Source organism: Oncorhynchus tshawytscha, linkage group LG04 (assembly GCF_018296145.1).
Source record: "Oncorhynchus tshawytscha isolate Ot180627B linkage group LG04, Otsh_v2.0, whole genome shotgun sequence".
Taxonomy (NCBI): Eukaryota; Metazoa; Chordata; class Actinopteri; order Salmoniformes; family Salmonidae; genus Oncorhynchus; species Oncorhynchus tshawytscha.
The window spans coordinates 8,947,723-8,969,746 of record NC_056432.1 but is presented as its reverse complement, the minus strand read 5'-3'; the positions used below and the strand labels follow the sequence as shown (position 1 = coordinate 8,969,746).

Below are 22,024 nucleotides of genomic sequence, written 5' to 3'. Positions count from 1 at the left end.
ACTGATGGCAGCCCATTCTTGCATAATCAATGCTTGGAGTTTGTCAGAATGGGTTTTTGTTTGTCCACCCGCCTCTTGAGGATTGACAAGTTCTCAATGGGATTAAGGTCTGGGGAGTTTCCTGGCCATGGACCCAAAATATCGATGTTCTGTTATCTGAGCCACTTAGTTATGCCTTATAGCAAGGTGCTCCATCATGCTGGAAAAGGCATTGTTCGTCACCAAACTGTTACTGGATGGTTGGGAGAAGTAGCTCTCGGAGGATGTGTTGGTACTATTCTTTATTCATGGCTGTGTTCTTAGGCAAAATTGTGAGTGAGCCCCCTCCCTTGGCTGAGAAGCAACCCCACACATGAATGGTCTCAGGATGCTTTATTGTTGGCATGACACAGGACTGATGGTAGCGCTCACCTTGTCTTTTCCGAACAAGCTTTTTTCCGATGCCCCAAACAATCTGAAAATTTGGATTCATCAGAGCAAATGACTTTACCCCAGTCCTCAGCAGTCCAATCCCTGTACCTTTTGCAGAATATCAGTCTGTCCCTGATGTTTTTCCTGGAGAGAAGTGGCTTCTTTGCTGTCCTTCTTGACACCAGGCCATCCTACAAAAGTCTTCGCCTCACTGTGCGTGCAGATGCACTCACACCTGCCTGCTGCCATTCCTGAGCAAGCTCTGTACTGGTGGTGCCCCGATCCCGCAGCTGAATCAACTTTAGGAGACGGTCTTGGCGCTTGCTGGACTTTCTTGGGTGCCCTGAAGCCTTCTTCACAACAATTGAAGCGCTCTTCTTGAAGTTCTTGATAATCCGATAAATGGTTAATTTAGGTGCAATCTTACTGGCAGCAATATCCTTGCCTGTGAAGCCCTTTTTGTGCAAAGCAATGATGACAGCACGTGTTTCCTTGCAGGTAACCATGGTTGACAGAGGAAGAACTATGATTCCAAGTACCACCCTACTTTTGAAGCTTCCAGTCTTTTATTCAAACTCAATTATCATGACAGAGTGATCTCCAGCCTTGTCCTCGTCAACACTCACACCTGTGTTAACGAGAGAATGACTGACATGATGTCAGCTGGCCCTTTTGTGGCAGGGCTGAAATGCAGTGGAAATATTTGGGGGGGGATTCAGTTTATTTGCATGGCAAAGAGGGACTTTGCAATTCATCTGATCACTCTTCATAACATTCTGGAGTAAATGCAAAATTAATATTTGTCATTCTCAAAACTTTTGGCCACAACTGTACACCTTCCACAAAGCCTAGTTGGACATTGGTGGCGCCATTGAATTGGGCCCTCTTCCTAACTCTATGGCGTTACATTTGGTGGCGGCTGTGTGTTTTGATGCATTCAAGACAACCCCGGAACAACAAAAAAACGTCAAACAACTCGGAAATCCCAAGTCGGAAACTCGAGCATCATCCTAGAGCTTCAACTTCTCTGACCTAAATAAAGATCACTGTGTGAGCTTGTTTTATCCCGAGTTTACAGTGGTCACGATCACACCATTTCTCTGCGTACCTTGCTGTCGTACTCGTCCTCCATGCCGTCGCGGTCGTTTGGGAGGTGTACCACACACTGAATGAGCTGTAGCACCAGGGCTGTAACCATTTGGATGTACATGGGCTCGCCGTCCCTGTCGCTGCTGTTCAGCCTGCCCAAACAACCAACAGCGTTTCAGAGTTATTTGTTTATTTATTTTCCCAGGGGGTGTATTCTTTAGTGCACTCCTCCCTTTATTTAACCAGGGGGTGTATTCATTAGTGAACAACTCCCTTTATTTAACAAGAGGGTGTATTCATTAGTGCACTCCTCCCTTTATTTAACCAGAGGGTGTATTCATTAGTCCACTCCTCCCTTTATTTAACCAGGGGGTGTATTCATTAGTGAACAACTCCCTTTATTTAACCAGAGGGTGTATTCATTAGTGCACTCCTCCCTTTATTTAACCAGGGGGTGTATTCTTTAGTGCACTCCTCCCTTTATTTAACCAGAGGGTGTATTCGTTTGTGCACACCGTAGCAAAACACTTAGCAACGAAAACATTTTTAGCGTTTCTTATAAGTTCAGGTATGTCCCACCCAGTTTTGTCCTGTTTGTTTCCTAGTGAATACACCCCAAGTCTTTCAAGACAAATTCCCTTTAACTGCAACGGTGAGATTTGACACAGTGGGGAAATGTATAAATGACATGATTTTGTAGCACCTTTCCTTCCTATGTTATATGGGCTTGGTTATGGTTCTATTTACCTGAAGTTGCGGAGACTGCGTTTGCTGGTGGGCAGTCTGGCCAGAGATGTGAAGATCTCTTCCAGAATCAGCTGCCTGTGCTTCTCATAGCGGGAGAACACCTAGCCACGGACACAAGGTTAAGGTCAATCTGACACAGCGTAACCCAAACTCTGTACTCTGGATTCCAAGGATTGCACGTTTTGGTTTTTGCCCAAACACTACACAGCTGAGTCAAATGATCAAAGCTTGATGATTAGTTGATTTGAATCAGCTGTGTAGTTCTAGGGCCAAAAAACTCAAAGTGCACCCCTTGGAGTCCTGAGGACAGAGTTTAGGAAACCCTGATCTGACACTGTTAGAATAAATCATGCTTTTAGCCGCCTACAAAATGACCTGCTAGAATTTACAGCTCACACCCATGCGACCAATAAAAAAAATATAAAATTCTCACTCTGGAGCCTTGGAAGGGAACACTTACCGCCGTCACCAGCTTGATGGCACACAGCTGCAGCTCACTGACACTCTCCACAAAGAATGGGGTGATGCCCATTGAGGAGATCTACGAGACAGCGGGGAGAGAGCGAGAGGGGAGACAGCGGGGAGAGAGCGAGAGAGGAGACAGCGGGGAGAGAGCGAGAGAGGAGACAGCGGGAGAGAGCGGAGAGGGGAGACAGCGGGGAGAGCGAGAGAGAGGAGACAGCGGGGAGAGCGAGAGAGAGCGGGAGAGCGAGAGCGAGAGAGCGGAGACAGCGAGAGCGAGAGGAGACAGCGAGAGCGAGAGGAGACAGCGAGAGCGAGGAGACAGCGAGAGCGAGGAGACAGCGAGAGCGAGAGAGAGAGGAGACAGCGAGAGCGAGGAGACAGCGAGAGCGAGAGAGAGAGGAGAGAGCGAGAGAGAGAGAGGTGAGAGCGAGAGCGAGAGAGAGAGGAGAGAGCGAGAGCGAGAGGAGAGAGCGAGAGCGAGAGGAGAGAGCGAGAGAGAGAGGAGAGAGCGAGAGCGAGAGAGAGAGGAGAGAGCGAGAGCGAGAGAGAGAGGAGAGAGCGAGAGCGAGAGCGAGAGAGAGAGGAGAGAGCGAGAGAGAGAGAGAGAGCGAGAGCGAGAGCGAGAGGAGACAGCGAGAGCGAGGAGACAGCGAGAGCGAGAGAGAGAGGAGACAGCGAGAGCGAGAGCGAGAGAGAGAGGAGAGAGCGAGAGCGAGAGGAGAGAGCGAGAGCGAGAGGAGAGAGCGAGAGCGAGAGGAGAGAGCGAGAGCGAGAGAGAGAGCGAGAGCGAGAGGAGAGAGCGAGAGCGAGAGCGAGAGAGCGGAGACAGCGAGAGCGAGAGAGCGGAGACAGCGAGAGAGCGGAGACAGCGAGAGCGAGAGAGCGGAGACAGCGAGAGCGAGAGAGCGGAGACAGCGAGAGCGAGAGAGCGGAGACAGCGAGAGCGAGAGAGCGGAGACAGCGAGAGCGAGAGAGCGGAGACAGCGAGAGCGAGAGAGCGGAGACAGCGAGAGCGAGAGAGCGGAGAGAGCGGAGACAGCGAGAGAGCGGAGACAGCGAGAGCGAGAGAGCGGAGACAGCGAGAGCGAGAGAGCGGAGACAGCGAGAGCGAGAGAGCGGAGACAGCGAGAGCGGAGACAGCGAGAGCGAGAGGAGACAGCGAGAGCGAGAGCAGACAGCGAGAGCGAGAGGAGACAGCGAGAGCGAGAGGAGACAGCGAGAGCGAGAGGAGACAGCGAGAGCGAGAGGAGACAGCGAGAGCGAGAGGAGACAGCGAGAGCGAGAGGAGACAGCGAGAGCGAGAGGAGACAGCGAGAGCGAGAGGAGACAGCGAGAGCGAGAGGAGACAGCGAGAGGAGACAGCGAGAGGAGACAGCGAGAGGAGACAGCGAGAGGAGACAGCGAGAGCGAGAGGAGACAGCGAGAGCGAGAGGAGACAGCGAGAGCGAGAGGAGACAGCGAGAGAGAAAGGAGACAGTGAGAGCGAGAGAGAGAGAGGAGACAGTGAGAGCGAGAGGAGACAGCGAGAGCGAGAGCAGACAGCGAGAGCGAGAGGAGACAGCGAGAGCGAGAGGAGACAGCGAGAGCGAGAGGAGACAGCGAGAGGAGACAGCGAGAGCGAGAGGAGAGAGCGAGAGCGAGAGGAGACAGCGAGAGGAGACAGCGAGAGCGAGAGGAGAGAGCGAGAGCGAGAGGAGACAGCGAGAGGAGACAGCGAGAGCGAGAGGAGAGAGCGAGAGCGAGAGGAGACAGCGAGAGGAGACAGCGAGAGCGAGAGGAGACAGCGAGAGCGAGAGGAGACAGCGAGAGCGAGAGGAGACAGCGAGAGGAGACAGCGAGAGCGAGAGGAGACAGCGAGAGCGAGAGGAGACAGCGAGAGGAGACAGCGAGAGCGAGAGGAGACAGCGAGAGCGAGAGCGAGAGGAGACAGCGAGAGCGAGAGAGAGAGAGGAGACAGCGAGAGCGAGAGAGAGAGAGGAGACAGCGAGAGCGAGAGAGAGGAGACAGCGAGAGCGAGAGGAGACAGCGAGAGGAGACAGCGAGAGCGAGAGGAGACAGCGAGAGCGAGAGGAGACAGCGAGAGCAGCGAGAGGAGACAGACAGCGAGAGCGAGAGGAGACAGCGAGAGGAGACAGCGAGAGCGAGAGGAGAGAGCGAGATCGAGAGGAGAGAGCGAGAGGAGAGAGCGAGAGGAGAGAGCGAGAGCGAGAGGAGAGAGCGAGAGCGAGAGGAGAGAGCGAGAGAGCGAGAGGAGAGAGCGAGAGCAGACAGCGAGAGGAGACAGCGAGAGCGAGAGGAGACAGCGAGAGCGAGAGGAGACAGCGAGAGCGAGAGGAGACAGCGAGAGCGAGAGGAGACAGCGAGAGCGAGAGGAGACAGCGAGAGCGAGAGGAGACAGCGAGAGCGAGAGGAGACAGCGAGAGCGAGAGGAGAGAGCGAGAGCAGACAGCGAGAGGAGACAGCGAGAGGAGACAGCGAGAGCGAGAGGAGACAGCGAGAGGAGACAGCGGGGAGAGCGAGAGGAGGCAGCGAGAGCGAGAGAGAGAGGAGACAGCGAGAGCGAGAGAGAGAGGAGACAGCGAGAGCGAGAGGAGACAGCGAGAGCGAGAGGAGACAGCGAGAGAGAGAGGAGAGAGCGAGAGCGAGAGGAGAGAGCGAGAGCGAGAGCGAGAGAGAGAGGAGAGAGCGAGAGCGAGAGAGAGAGGAGAGAGCGAGAGAGAGAGAGAGAGGAGAGAGCGAGAGAGAGAGGAGAGAGAGAGGAGAGAGAGGAGAGAGCGAGAGGAGAGAGCGAGAGGAGAGAGCGAGAGGAGAGAGCGAGAGAGAGAGGAGAGAGCGAGAGAGAGAGGAGAGAGCGAGAGAGAGAGGAGAGAGCGAGCGAGAGAGGAGAGAGCGAGCGAGAGAGAGAGGGAGAGAGCGAGAGAGAGAGGAGAGAGAGAGAGGAGAGAGCGAGAGAGAGGAGACAGCGAGAGCGAGAGGAGAGAGCGAGAGCGAGGAGACAGCGAGAGAGAGAGAGAGCGGGGAGAGCGAGAGAGAGAGAGAGAGCGGGGAGAGCGAGAGCGAGTGGAGACAGCGAGAGCGAGAGAGCGGAGACAGCGAGAGCGAGAGAAGACAGCGAGAGCGAGAGCGAGAGAGCGAGAGAGAGAGCGAGAGAGCGAGAGAGCGAGAGAGAGAGGAGAGAGCGAGAGAGAGGAGACAGCGAGAGCGAGAGGAGAGAGCGAGAGCGAGAGAGAGGAGACAGCGAGAGCGAGAGGAGATAGCAGCGAGAGCGAGAGAGCGGAGACAGCGAGAGCGAGAGGAGACAGCGAGAGAGAGACAGCGAGAGCGAGAGGAGACAGCGAGAGGAGACAGCGAGAGCGAGAGGAGACAGCGAGAGCGAGAGGAGACAGCGAGAGCGAGAGAGAGAGCGAGAGAGCGAGAGAGAGCGAGAGAGCGAGAGAGAGAGGAGAGAGCGAGAGGAGAGAGCGAGGAGACAGCGAGAGAGAGAGCGGGGAGAGCGAGAGAGAGAGAGAGCGGAGACAGCGAGAGCGAGAGGAGACAGCGAGAGCGAGAGAAGACAGCGAGAGCAGAGAAGACAGCGAGAGAGAGAGAGAGAGAGACAGCGGAGAGAGAGAGAGACAGCGGGGGGAGAGAGAGAGAGAGAGACAGCGGGAGAGAGAGAGAGAGAGAGAGAGAGAGACAGCGGGGAGAGAGAGAGAGAGAGAGAGAGAGAGAGAGACAGCGGGGAGAGAGAGAGAGAGAGAGAGAGAGAGAGAGAGAGAGAGACAGGGGAGAGAGAGAGAGAGAGAGAGAGCGGGGAGAGAGAGAGAGGAGAGACAGCGGGAGAGAGAGAGGAGAGACAGCGGGGAGAGAGAGAGGAGAGACAGCGGGAGAGAGAGAGACAGCGGGGAGTGAGAGAGAGAGAGAGACAGCGGGGAGAGAGAGAGAGAGAGAGAGACAGCGGGGAGAGAGAGAGAGAGAGAGAGAGAGAGAGACAGCGGGGAGAGAGAGAGAGAGAGAGAGACAGCGGGGAGAGAGAGAGAGAGAGAGAGACAGCGGGGAGAGAGAGAGAGAGGAGAGACAGCGGGGAGAGAGAGAGAGAGAGACAGCGGGGAGAGAGAGAGAGAGGAGAGACAGCGGGGAGAGAGAGAGAGGAGAGACAGCGGGGAGAGAGAGAGAGGAGAGACAGCGGGGAGAGAGAGAGAGGAGAGACAGCGGGGAGAGAGAGAGAGAGAGAGACAGCGGGGAGAGAGAGAGAGGAGAGACAGCGGGGAGAGAGAGAGAGGAGAGACAGCGGGGAGAGAGAGAGAGGAGAGACAGCGGGGAGAGAGAGAGAGGAGAGACAGCGGGGAGAGAGAGAGAGGAGAGACAGCGGGGGAGAGAGAGAGGAGAGACAGCGGGGAGAGAGAGAGAGGAGAGACAGCGGGGAGAGAGAGAGAGGAGAGACAGCGGGGAGAGAGAGAGGAGAGACAGCGGGGGAGAGAGAGAGGAGAGACAGCGGGGAGAGAGAGAGAGGAGAGACAGCGGGGAGAGAGAGAGGAGAGACAGCGGGGAGAGAGAGAGAGGAGAGACAGCGGGGAGAGAGAGAGGAGAGACAGCGGGGAGAGAGAGAGAGGAGAGACAGCGGGGAGAGAGAGAGGAGAGACAGCGGGGGAGAGAGAGGGGAGAGCGGGGAGAGAGAGAGACAGCAGCGAGAGAGAGAGAGACAGCGGGGAGAGAGAGAGAGAGGAGAGACAGCGGGAGAGAGAGAGAGAGGAGACAGCGGGGAGAGAGAGAGAGGGAGAGACAGCGGGGAGAGAGAGAGAGGGGAGACAGCGGGGAGAGAGAGAGAGGGGAGACAGCGGGGAGAGAGAGAGAGGAGAGACAGCGGGGAGAGAGAGAGAGAGAGACAGCGGGGAGAGAGAGAGAGACAGCGGGGAGAGAGAGAGAGAGAGAGAGACAGCGGGGAGAGAGAGAGAGAGACAGCGGGGAGAGAGAGAGAGAGAGAGACAGCGGGGAGAGAGAGAGAGAGAGAGAGAGACAAGAGAGAGAGAGAGAGAGAGAGAGAGACAGCGGGGAGAGAGAGAGAGGAGAGACAGCGGGGAGAGAGAGAGAGAGAGAGAGAGACAGCGGGGAGAGAGAGAGAGGAGAGACAGCGGGGAGAGAGAGAGAGGAGAGACAGCGGGGGAGAGAGAGGAGAGACAGCGGGGGAGAGAGAGAGGAGAGACAGCGGGGGAGAGAGAGAGGAGAGACAGCGGGGGAGAGAGAGAGGAGAGACAGCGGGGGGAGAGAGAGGAGAGACAGCGGGGGAGAGAGAGGAGAGACAGCGGGGGAGAGAGAGAGAGAGACAGCGGGGAGAGAGAGAGAGAGACAGCGGGGAGAGAGAGAGAGGAGAGACAGCGGGGAGAGAGAGAGAGAGACAGCGGGGGAGAGAGAGAGGGAGAGACAGCGGGGGAGAGAGAGAGGAGAGACAGCGGGGGAGAGAGAGAGAGACAGCGGGGGGAGAGAGAGCAGCGGGGGAGAGAGAGAGACAGCGGGGGAGAGAGAGAGGAGAGACAGCGGGGGAGAGAGAGAGAGGAGAGACAGCGGGGGAGAGAGAGAGCGGGGGAGAGAGAGAGAGACAGCGGGGGAGAGAGAGAGACAGCGGGGAGAGAGAGAGAGAGACAGCGGGGGAGAGAGCGAGGAGACAGCGGGGAGTGAGCGAGGAGACAGCGGGGAGTGAGCGAGGAGACAGCGGGGAGTGAGCGAGGAGACAGCGGGGAGGAGCGAGGAGACAGCGGGGAGTGAGCGAGGAGACAGCGGGGAGTGAGCGAGGAGACAGCGGGGAGGAGCGAGGAGACAGCGGGGAGTGAGCGAGGAGACAGCGGGGAGTGAGCGAGGAGACAGCGGGGAGTGAGCGAGGAGACAGCGGGGAGTGAGCGAGGAGACAGCGGGGAGTGAGCGAGGAGAGAGCGGGGAGAGAGCGAGGAGAGAGCGGGGAGAGAGCGGGAGAGAGAGCGGGGAGAGAGCGGGGAGAGAGGGGGAGAGAGCGAGGAGCGAGGAGACAGCGGGGAGCGAGAGACAGCGGGGAGAGAGCGGGGAGAGAGCGGGGAGAGAGCGGGGAGAGAGCGAGGAGAGAGGAGACAGCGGAGAGAGAAAGACGACAGCGGAGAGAGAAACAAAAAGAAAATACCATTATTGCTGAGGTCCTGTCTTAATGTGGATTACTGATTAATGCAATGATCCAAACATCAGAGGCTGGTTTGAGGAAAGAGGGAGAGCTGGCTACCTGGAGGATGGTGGTGTCGGTGAGCAGCTGAATCTCCAGCAGCTCAGAGATGTTGCTGACCATGTCACACACCTTGTTGTACAGCATGACAATGACCCGCTGCTTGTGGGTGGAGCACTTGGCCCGCTTGGCCTTGGAGCTCAGCAGGCCACCTGTTGCAGGGGACGAGAGAGTGATGCGCTGCCGTCTTGAACAAATTGCATCTCAATAATAGACCACTCTGGAAATACGTTTTTTCATGTGTTCATCTTCTGGTGTTCGAAAATCAAATGGAAAACATTTCCATTCAATGTGACCCGCGGTCTGTTTGTAAACAAGATGGGAATAATGGCTGAGGAAATTGGTGAGGGCGTTTCAGAAGAACGTGTGTGTGTGTGTGTGTGTGTGTGTGGGGTTATAAAGCTAGCTGACCTCCGTGAGGGTCCACCCTATAGACAGGGTCGTACTGGGGGTAGAGGGTGTTCTGCAGGTGGAACTTGGTGTACTGGAGAACCCTCTCGATCACGTCCTCCATGTATACCGCCTTGGGCATGTGGGCGGACGTCATGATGTTGAGGGCCGTCAGACAGGCGTCGGCCGACTTGGTCACACGCTCCATAATGAGGTCTCGCCACAGCTTCTCCTCATCTTCGTCGTTGTCCTGCGTGTGTGTGTGTGTGTGTGTCAGCAAAGAAGGGGTGGGAGACAGGAGCAGAGTTCAGACGATCAAACAAAATGCTTAAGGAGTATAGGCTTATCAGTAGTGGAGAACAAATGATCCCCGAAGTTGTAGTGTACTAGTGTGGGAAGAAGACACTCACGTGGCTCATGAGTGTCGAGAGCCTGGCCCCATCCTGGATGTTTTTCTCCAGGATATTCAGTACCTTCACCAGCTTATCCGACGGTATCTGTGAACCAATCGATTTCAAGGAAGACGTCCAAGGAAGTGAGATACATTTGAAAGGTATTCGAACAGGGCCATGACATCAAGAACAAGTGGAAAAGGCCTACCCTGCAGGTGATGCCCATGGCCTTGATCTTGGCCGACTCGCTGCCCAGCTCGTTCAACTGCTGTTTACCCAGCAGCAGCTCCTGTGGGATCTCATCGTCGTCTATTAATGAAGGATCAGAGAGAGGAGGGTTTCAAATATACTGGGCTCTACACTCAGGGAAGTGGCTAGAGGACATTAAGTTAGATTAACAACAGAGAAACCGTAGAGAGATCTAACTTACCCATCTGCGTAAAGTCCACATCCTCCAGATTCTCTAGGATGTTGTCAACACTGGAGGAGAATCTTTTGAATGTGGACGAGTCCATCAGTTCTAAGAGGCAGAAAGTCAACGTCATCAGTCATCATAATTCATCGTTGTATAGCAACATGATAATTTGCAATCAAAATGGTAAACCAATGAACAGCTACCCTGGTGAGTGAGCTTGGGCTCATAGGCTTTTCTCTTTTTCTGGTTCTCTTTTTTCTTCATCTGCCTGGCGACTGAAAGAGATAGAAAGAGCATCATTTAATTTCAAACAATATTACATTAATCAAAAGTCCCTTAACCATGTTAATGCTCAGACCACATCAACAGAATCATGCAGAAACAACCAATTCCTATGATTAACCAATGTTAAATAATGCAAATATGTGCAAAACAATATTTGTGAAAAACGGTTGCATTTCGTCATTATCATAAGACAGGAAGCAATGTGTGAAATTCACTGTGGACCACAAGTAAAAATCACAAACCCACAATGCAATGCTCTCTCTCTCTGGACAGGGCCACGAGTGCCTAGACTGCAGCTTGCTGATACCTAGGTAACGTCATTGTCAACGTCCAAATGTTGAACTATTATTTTGTTGTTGAATGATGTTCACTGAAGAACACACCTACAAGTTTAAGCTTAGAAAATAGATCTAGCTAGCTACAGTAGCTAGCAAGTTATGTCCCTTGATCAACCTAACGTAAGCATGAAATGCCTATAAGCTATTAAAATGTAGTGAATGTGTAATCAGTTCGGCGCTAGGAGGACAGTTAGCGCACGTTTCAATTAAGTTGCGGGCGGCTATAGGTAGTAGATAGCTACCTACGGTTGCACTATGTGGCTTGCTAGCGACTATGTGGCAAATTAGCACTAGCCAAGCACTGTACTAAACAGCTGCCTGTCTGGAGAACGAGGAACATAAATAGGAGTGTGCCAAGTACTCAAAACTAGTATTATAAGGAACATTTTCCAAATACGATTATGACATGTTTTTTTTCATTATCTGTCACTGGAAAAAATAAATGTTCAGCTGCCAGGGCACATCTCTTTCCCTCAATGTGAAACGCTGTGTGCGCCAAACAGCTATTGGCTAGTTCTTCCGTCTGTCATGAAACAGGCGGGGGCATCGGTTGAGCCTGCTGCGACGATTGAATTAGAACAAGCCGCTCTCCCTCTGATCACACTCACTCGTCTCAGATCACAAGTTTCCCTTTCTCCAAACATCGTGTACGAATCAGAATCCGTGGCTTGTTATTGTTGATCAACAAGTTATTTCCTGTCGACTTTGCTGAGGCCATATGGTTGTTTTGGTCTACTTGGTGTTGTTTAGTGGGCCCCTAGGCTACTTTGTCCGTAAAATGATTCCATTGCTGGCGACGTCTGTTATGTTGTGATCCAAGCCCATGCTTGTTTGCCTTTATTATTTATTCTCAGCCAGGCAAGTTTACTTTTCAATAGAAAAGAAAATGACTAATGTAGATTGATTATTTGAATTGTACAAATGTTGTGGCATAAATGTCAGGAGAGAAAAGTTAGGCTCCTATATCGAAAGTTTAAAAAAAAAAAAAAGTGTGTATATTATATATATATATATATATATATATATATAGGGCAAGAGAATTAGCCTACCTATCTCAATGTGTCTGGAATAAATGCAGGCTGTAATAGCCAGCATTAGGCTATTTATTAGCCTTTAGTCTTTATTAAATCACTGATAATGGAATAGGACTAAGTCAATAAATCGTACGCATTGTCATCTTTCAGGGTGGTTTACCTTTGAACAATGTGTGAATGAGTGAAGGAACATAACGATGCACTCAGTGATAGAGCAGTAATGAAGGAACATAACGATGCACTCAGTGATAGAGCAGTAATGAAGGAACATAACGATGCACTCAGTGATAGAGCAGTAATGAAGGAACATAACGATGCACTCAGTGATAGAGCAGTAATGAAGGAACATAACGATGCACTCAGTGATAGAGCAGTAATGAAGGAACATAACGATGCACTCAGTGATAGAGCAGTAATGAAGGAACATAACGATGCACTCAGTGATAGAGCAGTAATGAAGGAACATAACGATGCACTCAGTGATAGAGCAGTAATGAAGGAACATAACGATGCACTCAGTGATAGATCAGTAATGAAGGAACATAACGATGCACTCAGTGATAGAGCAGTAATGAAGGAACATAACGATGCACTCAGTGATAGAGCAGTAATGAAGGAACATAACGATGCGCTCAGATGCACTCAGTGATAGAGCAGTAATGAAGGAACATAACGATGCACTCAGTGATAGAGCAGTAATGAAGGAACATAACGATGCACTCAGTGATAGAGCAGTAATGAAGGAACATAACGATGCACTCAGTGATAGAGCAGTAATGAAGGAACATAACGATGCACTCAGTGATAGAGCAGTAATGAAGGAACATAACGATGCGCTCTGAGATGCACTCAGTGATAGAGCAGTAATGAAGGAACATAACGATGCACTCAGTGATAGAGCAGTAATGAAGGAACATAACGATGCACTCAGTAATAGAGCAGTAATGAAGGAACATAACGATGCACTCAGTGATAGAGCAGTAATGAAGGAACATAACGATGCACTCAGTGATAGAGCAGTAATGAAGGAACATAACGATGCACTCAGTGATAGAGCAGTAATGAAGGAACATAACGATGCACTCTGAGATGCACTCAGTGATAGATCAGTAATGAAGGAACATAACGATGCACTCTGAGATGCACTCAGTGATAGAGCAGTAATGAAGGAACATAACGATGCACTCAGTGATAGAGCAGTAATGAAGGAACATAACGATGCACTCAGTGATAGAGCAGTAATGAAGGAACATAACGATGCACTCAGTGATAGAGCAGTAATGAAGGAACATAACGATGCACTCAGTGATAGATCAGTAATGAAGGAACATAACGATGCACTCAGTGATAGAGCAGTAATGAAGGAACATAACGATGCACTCTGAGTGATAGAGCAGTAATGTGCACTTGAGTTACTGGCTTTAACGACATTTAAAGCACACTTCTGGGTTTTCCGATCACTAGTAAATCCGATTCCGAGTATCAAGTGAGATAAATCGGATACAATTTCGACAAGACGAGAATGCCGAGATCGACATACCCCTAACAGACATACCCCTAACTCTATGTGGTGTAGAGTACGTAAGTAAAAATACTTTAAAAGTACTACTTAAGCCTCCCGAGTGACGCAGTGGTCTCAGGCACTGCATCTCCGTAGGGGAGTTGCAGCGACGGGACAGGACTAACTACCAATTGGATATTAATGAAATTGGGGAGAAAAAGGGGAGGAAAAAAAAATCTAAAAAAGAAAGTTAAGTAGTTTAGGATATTTATACTTGGCTATTTATATTTTTGACACCACTACATTTCAAAAGAAAATCATGTACTTTTTACTCCATACATTTTCCCTGACACCCACAAGCACTTCTTACATTTCGAATGCTTAACAGAACAGGAAAATGGCCCAATACACACACAGAGAAAGTCCCTGGTCATCCCTACTGCCTCTGATCTGGCGGACTCACTAAAACACAAGGCGCTTCATTTGTAGATGGTGTCTGAGTTTTGGAGTGCGTCACTGGCTATCTGTAAATACTTTTTTTTTTTTTTTTAAAGCCAATCGTGCCGTTTGGTTTACTTAATATAAGGAATGTGAAATGATTTATACTTTTACTTTTGATACTTAAGTATATTTAAAAACAAATACTTTTAGACATTTACTTTAGTATTTTACTGGGTAACTTTCACGGAAGTTATTTTCTACTCACCTATCTTTCCTTTTACTCAATTATGACAATTGGGTAATTTTTCCACCCCTGCAGATAGCTACTTCTAACAAAGATATTATGCCATCTACTGGCTGTGTGTAACACAGTCCAACTTGCTAAAAGTGCTTGGCTGGTGATTGCATCGTCGCTAGCTAGTTTGCCATCCGAAGCAGGTAGCTGGGGATTGTATTAGCTACCTAGCTACAGTGAATCCAGCTAGCTAGATAGGAATAGGTGAAGCTTTGTCTCTCTGCCCCAGCTCACTCCGTTCGCAGCGTGTCATCATAAGCAACTTCGCAGTGCATGATGGGAGAATACAGCTCCTACTGTATTCCACAAGCGTATGGGACAGTGCATTTAAGAATTACAAATAGCTAAACTGGCAGTCATAAGTCAGTCAATGCAGGTCAGAGGGAGGGAAACTCACTGTCACTCATGCTGGGTGGGGGCGACTCCTCATCAGAAGAGTCCCGGTAGCAGCTGTTTGAGCCTCTGCATCCCTCTTGGAAGCCCTTACTCCGCCTATGGTCTCCAGAGCCCCTCCTCTCCCGCTCCGGCTCATACTCCCAGGCCTTGTCCCCCCGGTTCTTCCTCTGGCGCTTCCTGGCAGCTGTGGAAAGACACACAGAGTCACTACCTGGGGCGGCAGGGTAGCCTAGTGGTTAGAGCGTTGGACTAGTAACCGGAAGGTTGCAAGTTCAAACCCCCGAGCTGACAAGGTACAAATCTGTCATTCTGCCCCTGAACAGGCAGTTAACCCACTGTTCCTAGGCCGTCATGGAAAATAAGAATTTGTTCTTAACTGACTTGCCTAGTTAAATAAAAGGTAAAATAAATAAAAACTACAGACTATTCTATACATGGTGTTGTTGACTGAGAACCCTGACAGACTGGACTGCATATTGTCTATAGTTTACTCACATTCCCCGTTGGAATCGTCGTCTGAGTCGACCTCGGTGTACTTGGGCTTCTCTTTGACCGAACTCCGCTTACGCTTGTTCATCTTCACCCTCTCGCACAGTGGCATGGTGGACTCCATCTCCGCCAACAGTTCAGGAGGAAGCTCTTCCAGCACAGACTGGTCTAGTCCACCTACAGGAAGACGGTGTCTTATTGAAGAAGAGGCTGGCAGAGGACAAGCTATAGCCCGTCGACATGTGAGTAATTCATTGAATAACCTCAAAACAAAGTCTGAATTCCTTTATAAGGTAGATGGGATGACTACAGATTATTATTCACCAAATATTCACAATATGGTGATTCCATTGAGAATGAACTGCAGCCTTCTTACCTTTGTCTGACTTTCCTGAGAGGAACCTGTTCTTGCCAGACTTGGAGCCGTGACGGTCCTTAACCCTGATGATCCTCTGCACCTCATCAAAAGAGAGCTTCTGCAGCACCACGACAGGCTTGGGTCTCTTACTTATGTGGTCCACTAGCCCCCGAACCCCCAGCCGCTCCAGCTTGACCCGGGGCTGGCCCCAGCCTTCTGCCACGTCCACAGCTCCGCCGTCCCGCTTCATCTTGGGGATCACAAAGTTCTTCAGACCCCCAGACCCTTGCCCCCCCAGCAGGTAAGCAGGGAAGTCTCCTGACTTTCTCTCAGGCTGTAGTTGTTTGAGTCCATCTGGGCGGTTTCTGACCGTCTCTCCTCCGCTGGGGGACCTGAAGCCGGGTCTGTCGCCCCGAGGCCGCCCACTGGGGTCAAAGCCACCTCCACGGCCCTCCTGTTTGACCCTGGGGCTGTCCGGCCGGTAGCGCTCCTCTGGCGAGCGCCTGTCTTCATTCCTGTGCCGCCTCTCCCGGTCCCGCCCGTGCTCTCTGCTCGATGACTTAGGTGTGTCAGGGCGCCGGTCTTGCTTTCCGTCATGCCGGTGCCTGGATGGCTCACGGTGGTTGTCGTGTTTGTCCATGCTGTTCTTGATGACCTCGGGTCGATTGTCGGCTTTGAGCCGGAGCACCCCGGCCGTGTCGGATCCTTCGGCTGCAGGGCCCTCGGCAGGCTCCTCGGGCCAGCGTTGTGCCTCCAGGGCCGGGATGGGCGCAGCCATGCAAGGGTCAAGCTGGCCGTCGGCCCGGCCCGCCTGTTGCAGGTCGATGCTGACCATGAGGGCTGGTCTGCTAGCTCCGTTTCCTGCCGCTGTAGCCTCCTGGGGGATCAGTTTGCCTGCATTGCCCCCTCCTCCGCTGCCTGGCGCACCGGTGGTGCCTGCTGTGCCCCCTGCTCCAGGCTCCAGTGGAAACGAGTCTTGCTTTCGCTTCTTCAGGGGCTTGTCTGGAAAGGAACAATCACAGGCACACAACTCCATTAAACTACAAAAGTCCCAGAAGTACAACAGTCAGAAATAAATGGAGAAATGAGCATGAAATCAGATGAATAGCACTGAAGCAAATCTACGAGATGAAGTCAACAAGAACAAATCCTTTGAAAAGATGATGTTGGAATGCATTTGAAAACACTCAAACGGACAAATACACTCCCATGCATTTTAAGGTGCGAGAGCTCCTTTTAGAGCTCTCTGAAAGCTATAAGATGTACAATTACTCTATAGAAGTAAAGAAAATGCAGATGTTCATTACTTTAGAGACTGAGCACCAGCCAAACAGGGCCTAAATACAGAGGGGGTTACTGGTAGTATACACACCTTTATCCTGCACCTCTTTGGAGCAGCGCTCCCTCTCACTGGCCGACTCACGCTCTATCCTCTCAATCTCCGCCAGGGCGTCCAGCTCCGCCTCATCAAAAGGTGACGAGAGAGGGCCCTCCTGCCCTTTAATAACCCCCACGTTCTGCAGCACAGGGACCTGCTGGCACCCAAGCTCGCCCTCTAGGTCAGAGTTCTGATCCATCATGACTGGCAGCAGCTCACCAGAGGGGTCCTCCACCTCCTCCGACTTCACCCGTGACAGCGACAGCGTCAGCTTGGTGGTGTCCTTGGAGGGCGAGGTGACGATGTCGTACGCATCCTTGTCCTCTTTGCCCACCAGCTTCTTCTTCTGCTGTTTCTTCCTCTGGTCGGGAGACTCCAGTAGCAGGTCCGGGGGGCCTTCCCGGGGAGACATATACGGAGGAGACTGAAGGATGAGTGGCGGCCTTGAGCCAGCTGAAAAGACAGTCAAAAGTGATGCTCACATTTATGTAATTAAGTTGGAAATGAAGGTCGCCACAATTATAAGAAACAGAAAAGGCATCAGTCATTGCAACCGAGAATCTGGAGGTGTGGTAAAAATAGCATGAAAAGGGAGTTGGGCCGCCAATGAAGGAGCTGGAGTCTGTCCCTGTGTACCTTTGGGTGTTCCTTCGTTTCCCACAGGTGAGCACCCAGGCTGAGGCGACCTCAGAGGGAACGAGGCGTTTCTCATGGAGGGGTCACTCTCCTGCAGATGGAGACGGCAGAGTGAGTGACAAGGCATGGCTTAGTGAGAAACTCTGTATGAACGTTTTTTGTTTTGTGGGCTATAAAAGTTCCCTCTAACATTTAGTCAGAAATACAGGGTAACATAATGAACCCATTACTATTGATTCAGGATCTAAGTCATGGTTTGGACGTGTGGGCGGTACCTCGTTCCCCAGTCTGTGAACTATACTCATGTAGTCCTCCTGTCTGTCTGGGTGATGGTGGGCAGCGTTGGTCATCGGTCCCTTGCTCTCATGGATGTTCCTCATGCCTCCAGGGACCATGGGGCTGGCTACAGACAGTACACAAGTGACAGTTCAGATCACTCAATCGTGTCGCTATGATGGAATTAAGTTCAAATTAACACTTTTTGAGTCTTCTTTGCTCGTGTATCAATTATCGGTGCATTTATTGTGGCTTACAGTCACATTTACTAACAGTACACAATCAAATGTCTGAACAATGGTGTATTATCACCCCACCAACACACACACACGAGGCTTACCTTGCTGTATCTGTTGGTGCTGATTGTAGCTGGGGGGGTGAGGGTACTGCATGAACCCAGCTGGGCTCTGGGGAGTGTATGGGCTGGGCACAGGGCTGTTCTGCTGGGGGATGAACCGACCCCCTGAGCTCGACTGTGGGGAGACAAATCCCCGGCTGCCATGGGAGACAGAAGATCAGGAGACCAGGATCAGATGGTGTGCCAGTGTTTTTTCACTAGCTATGTGAAATTCACTACCTATGTGAAGACAACCTAAAACATGTCAAACATCAGATTCTATTGAATGTAATTTGCTAGGATATATCAGAGGTCTGTGACATGATGGGGGGAAACCATGGAATAGGGTCCAAGATTACAATCACCAATGTATAGAGACATCACTCACCTGGATGGATTAGGAGACATTGAAGCCTGCTGAAAGTTTGCTGACTGGGCTGGGCTGCCATGCATGGAATTCTGTATTGGTTTGTACTGTTGCACCATCGGCTGCTGCATGACATCTGCAAACAAAAAGGACAAAAAATAAACCCAAATAAATTGTTAAGATACTAGTTAATTTGAGACAATACGATTGAATTCTAAGTACCCAAGTAACTTGAACTAATAGTTCAATGGTCCAGTTTTGGGTATAAAACACAAATTGGTGGTGAAGATAGGGTCTTGATTAGATATACTAAAAGGAACATTTCTACACTCAGTTCCTATTACAAATTGGTAAATGCAGCGTCGACAACCAGCAGCTACTAAGGGTGAGTTTGTATAGTAAATCAAAAAAGGTGCACTAAGCAGAAATCACTCTGCCTTTTCCTTGTTCCTAAAATTCAAAATAGTTCACCTAATTTCAGTTAATGTGACCAAACTATCAAGTATAGTGTAGAGAATCACTGTATCATCTAAACCACTAAAATATATTTTCCATAAACAAAAATATTGTGCTATTTGAAGCTGGTGTACAAAACAAACTAAGAGGTAAAACTGAAATGTAAAAAAGCAAAGAACAGAAAGAGCGCACATAGAACAGATTTACTACTTCTTAGACTTGCTTTCAACGAGAATGACAGATCTATAATTCACATTTCTGTGAATTTGGTCAGACTGCCCAAAGAAAGTGACATATTGCAGCTTTAATCCATTAGCCAATCGACAGCGTCCATAAAGACTTAGAAAAAGGAAATTGATTTGTTTAAGAAAATAAAGATCTTAAAATGACAGCTTCCCCCCTAACAGTAAAAAGCACCAAATTAGCCTTTCACTTTAAGGTTGAGGGCAAGGATTTGTCTTCTTTCATTGCTCACTCCAGGTCACAGTTGTAAATGAGAACTTGTTCTCAACTGGCCTACCTGGTTAAATAAAGGTGAAAAAAAAAAATCAAATCCATATCTGTCTTCAGTTTGTTTAGAGTAACAATTGTTTACAAAACAAAGTGGCCTTCAAAGTGAGTGTACTTTTCTCCCTGAAGATGCCGGGGTTCCTGGACAGCACCGTCTGCAGCAGCGCCGGCACGTCGCCCTCTGGCTCATCACTGCCCAGGTTGTCCTTCAGCTCTCTGTGGGGGAAAGGCAGCAGGTCGTGTCAAACATGTGCTCACAGAAAGACAGACAGACACGGCCATTGACGCAAAATATCTGCATCGTTGAACAATTAATGACTCGGGGTTGAATACTCACATGTGCTCTGTGGAAACCTGGTTAAGACCGTGGGCCAGCTGGGAGACCAGGTTCTCGTCCCGGCAGGCCAGCAGGCAGTTGACCTCCTCTGCGATCCTCCCATTGTAGAGCAGGCTTTTGGTGGTGGTGGCTGGGAGAGGAGAGGGCAGGGGTAGCTGATTCAACACTGCAACAGAGAAAGAAGAGGGACGCCGGTACAACAGACACACATATGTGTTTTATTGCGACAGTTCATCACATGATGTTACAGCTGGAAATGACTAATCTCGTGGTTCATTCTGTGTGGAAGTGAAATAGAACAGGAGGACTTACAGTCTGTAAGGCTAGCAATCCCAGCAAGAGTGGTGATGGGAACATGAGGCATATCCCCATTCATGCTGAAGGTGGGGGGGGCGGGGCAGTGTGGCGATACACAGGTTGCTCAGCGTCACAGCCGCCAGACCAGTACTCACATCTCCTTTGTTCTGGAAGAGAAAAAGACGGATTCACTGTAGGCTACTTCAAAACACAGGAGGGGCTGAAAAACATAATGCTAAACTCAATACGAGAAATAGACCATACGTGTGACTCCTAAACCGTATCATTGCAGTCCATTTGAAATACCTTTCTGTAGGGCACTGTTCTGTATGGATTGAAACCAAGGACATTTCAGGAATAAGTCCACAAATCTGAGGGAAAAAAATGGCATAACATTTAATTGAAAAATTCAGCTAAAAAATTATAGTGATTTAAATGTAAAAGTGTCAACTAGCTCCAAAACTCCTACTTGGCTTGATGTTGCAGTTCACATTAAAACTAATAGTGGAAAAACATATAAGTGTGGTGTTGGTGGGACATTTGGCTATGTTCTCTAATAAACTGGAGTCAGAAGCTACACTCTAATCACAACACATTGCCTTCTCATTATCAACAGAACAGCTCAATGAATGGCCCAATGTTAGCCCAGGTGTTGAGTCATACTGCCACCCACTCATCAAAGCATTCACAGCCCAGAGCTTAAAAAAAAACAGACCAAAATAATGGCCCAAAACAAATGCAACACAACATATGTCACTGATTTGTCTCTTACAAACAGACCATGCTAAATCTATTAAGCTTTTGCATACTTAGAAAAGTAGATCTATAACTGAAGTAAAAGCATTGTACACTGCTGCTACTGGCCGTTTATTATTTATGAATGGTCACTTTATCCATAGCTACATGTACAAATTACCTCGACTACACTGTATCGCCGCACACTGACTCGAAGGTACCCCCTGTATATAGCCTCGATGTTATGTCATTTTATTGTTACTTTATTTTGATTTTTTTTTTTACTGTAGTTTATTAAGTCAATATTTTCTTAACTATATTTCTTAAACTGCATTGTTGGTTAAGAGCTTGTAAGTAAGCATTTCACGATAAGGTTATATCCGGCACATGTGACAAATAACATTTGATCTACTTGAGTCCAGGATTGTGCTGAACTACCAAACAAACAATAAATGTCATGATTCATCAACTATAACAGTAGGAATCTCTCCGGGCTCCTCGGTTTAATTCAAAATATGATTTATTTGGTCCAACACTTTCTACAGGGATTTTGGACTTAGAAAGATTGTCTTCAAATTCTAAACTTTAAGTATTTATTCAAAGAAAATAATGTTTGGTGTAGCCTCAGAAGATACTGACCGATGATTTGACAGAAACAAATATAATTTGTGTAATATTGAAATCACACACACAAAATAAACAATTTGACCCTAGCTTCCCTATACACACATACAGTGACAGTCGTCAGTAGCCTGCCATACTACTGACAGCTGGGAGACTGACAGGCCAGAGCACAAAGGAACAGATGCAGTGATGACTTGGGGGGGGTCATCATCAATAATATTACGAGATCAACGCAATAGTGCTTGAAAACTTAAGGGGATTGTTTTTGTTTGTTATGCATTTAAACAACAACTAAATGTTTTTCCTCAATTTGTCATGTTTATGAACGATAGATAACTAGCTAACAGTACCGCGTTAGCTGATGTTCACCAAACTAATTTAATAGTAGCTAGCTAATTGCCCCACATTTCAGAGGTGAACTTTATAAAGGAGTAACGTTACGTATTGAAAACACATGAGGTGGCTAAATAAAATCCTCAGTATTTATTAACATATTTTACGTTAGCTAGCTAAATTAACGTTATGTTCTCACGCGAACCAACCTACACAATATTATCCAACTCAATGTTGTTGATATATCGTTAGCCAACTGTCTAGCTAGTTACTGTAATCAATTAAATAATCGGGTTAGATTACGTTAGCCTAGCTAACTAGTTAGCTATTTATCTTTACTTGTGGCAGGTCGGATTAACGTTCGTCAGCTAGCTAGTTAGCAAACAATAGTCGTTGCTATTTTGATTAGCAGTTAGTTACTAGCTACGTTGATCAACTACGCTAACTTTAGCTAACGTATCTAGTTAAA

The 22,024-nt window shown here is 49.4% G+C and overlaps 1 protein-coding gene across 1 annotated transcript in view; it reads right to left on the bottom strand.

Moving 5' to 3' along the window:
* LOC112246661 (nipped-B-like protein A) overlaps window positions 1-22,024 on the bottom strand; it is a 48,104-nt gene that overhangs the window by 25,391 nt on the left and 689 nt on the right. Inside the window, exons 2-22 of the mRNA XM_042320281.1 lie at window positions 20,170-20,234; window positions 19,879-20,030; window positions 19,567-19,732; window positions 19,345-19,445; window positions 18,285-18,399; window positions 17,900-18,054; window positions 17,559-17,686; window positions 17,284-17,374; window positions 16,642-17,100; window positions 15,288-16,271; window positions 14,918-15,088; window positions 14,424-14,606; window positions 10,336-10,407; window positions 10,148-10,237; window positions 9,926-10,026; window positions 9,736-9,822; window positions 9,347-9,575; window positions 8,936-9,087; window positions 2,708-2,788; window positions 2,248-2,348; window positions 1,520-1,652 (exon numbers count right to left, since the gene is read on the bottom strand). Of these exons, the coding sequence (XP_042176215.1) occupies window positions 1,520-1,652; window positions 2,248-2,348; window positions 2,708-2,788; window positions 8,936-9,087; window positions 9,347-9,575; window positions 9,736-9,822; window positions 9,926-10,026; window positions 10,148-10,237; window positions 10,336-10,407; window positions 14,424-14,606; window positions 14,918-15,088; window positions 15,288-16,271; window positions 16,642-17,100; window positions 17,284-17,374; window positions 17,559-17,686; window positions 17,900-18,054; window positions 18,285-18,399; window positions 19,345-19,445; window positions 19,567-19,732; window positions 19,879-19,942 (3,663 nt within the window). The 5' untranslated portion in view covers window positions 19,943-20,030; window positions 20,170-20,234. The remainder of the gene's footprint in view (window positions 1-1,519; window positions 1,653-2,247; window positions 2,349-2,707; window positions 2,789-8,935; window positions 9,088-9,346; window positions 9,576-9,735; window positions 9,823-9,925; window positions 10,027-10,147; window positions 10,238-10,335; window positions 10,408-14,423; window positions 14,607-14,917; window positions 15,089-15,287; window positions 16,272-16,641; window positions 17,101-17,283; window positions 17,375-17,558; window positions 17,687-17,899; window positions 18,055-18,284; window positions 18,400-19,344; window positions 19,446-19,566; window positions 19,733-19,878; window positions 20,031-20,169; window positions 20,235-22,024) is intronic.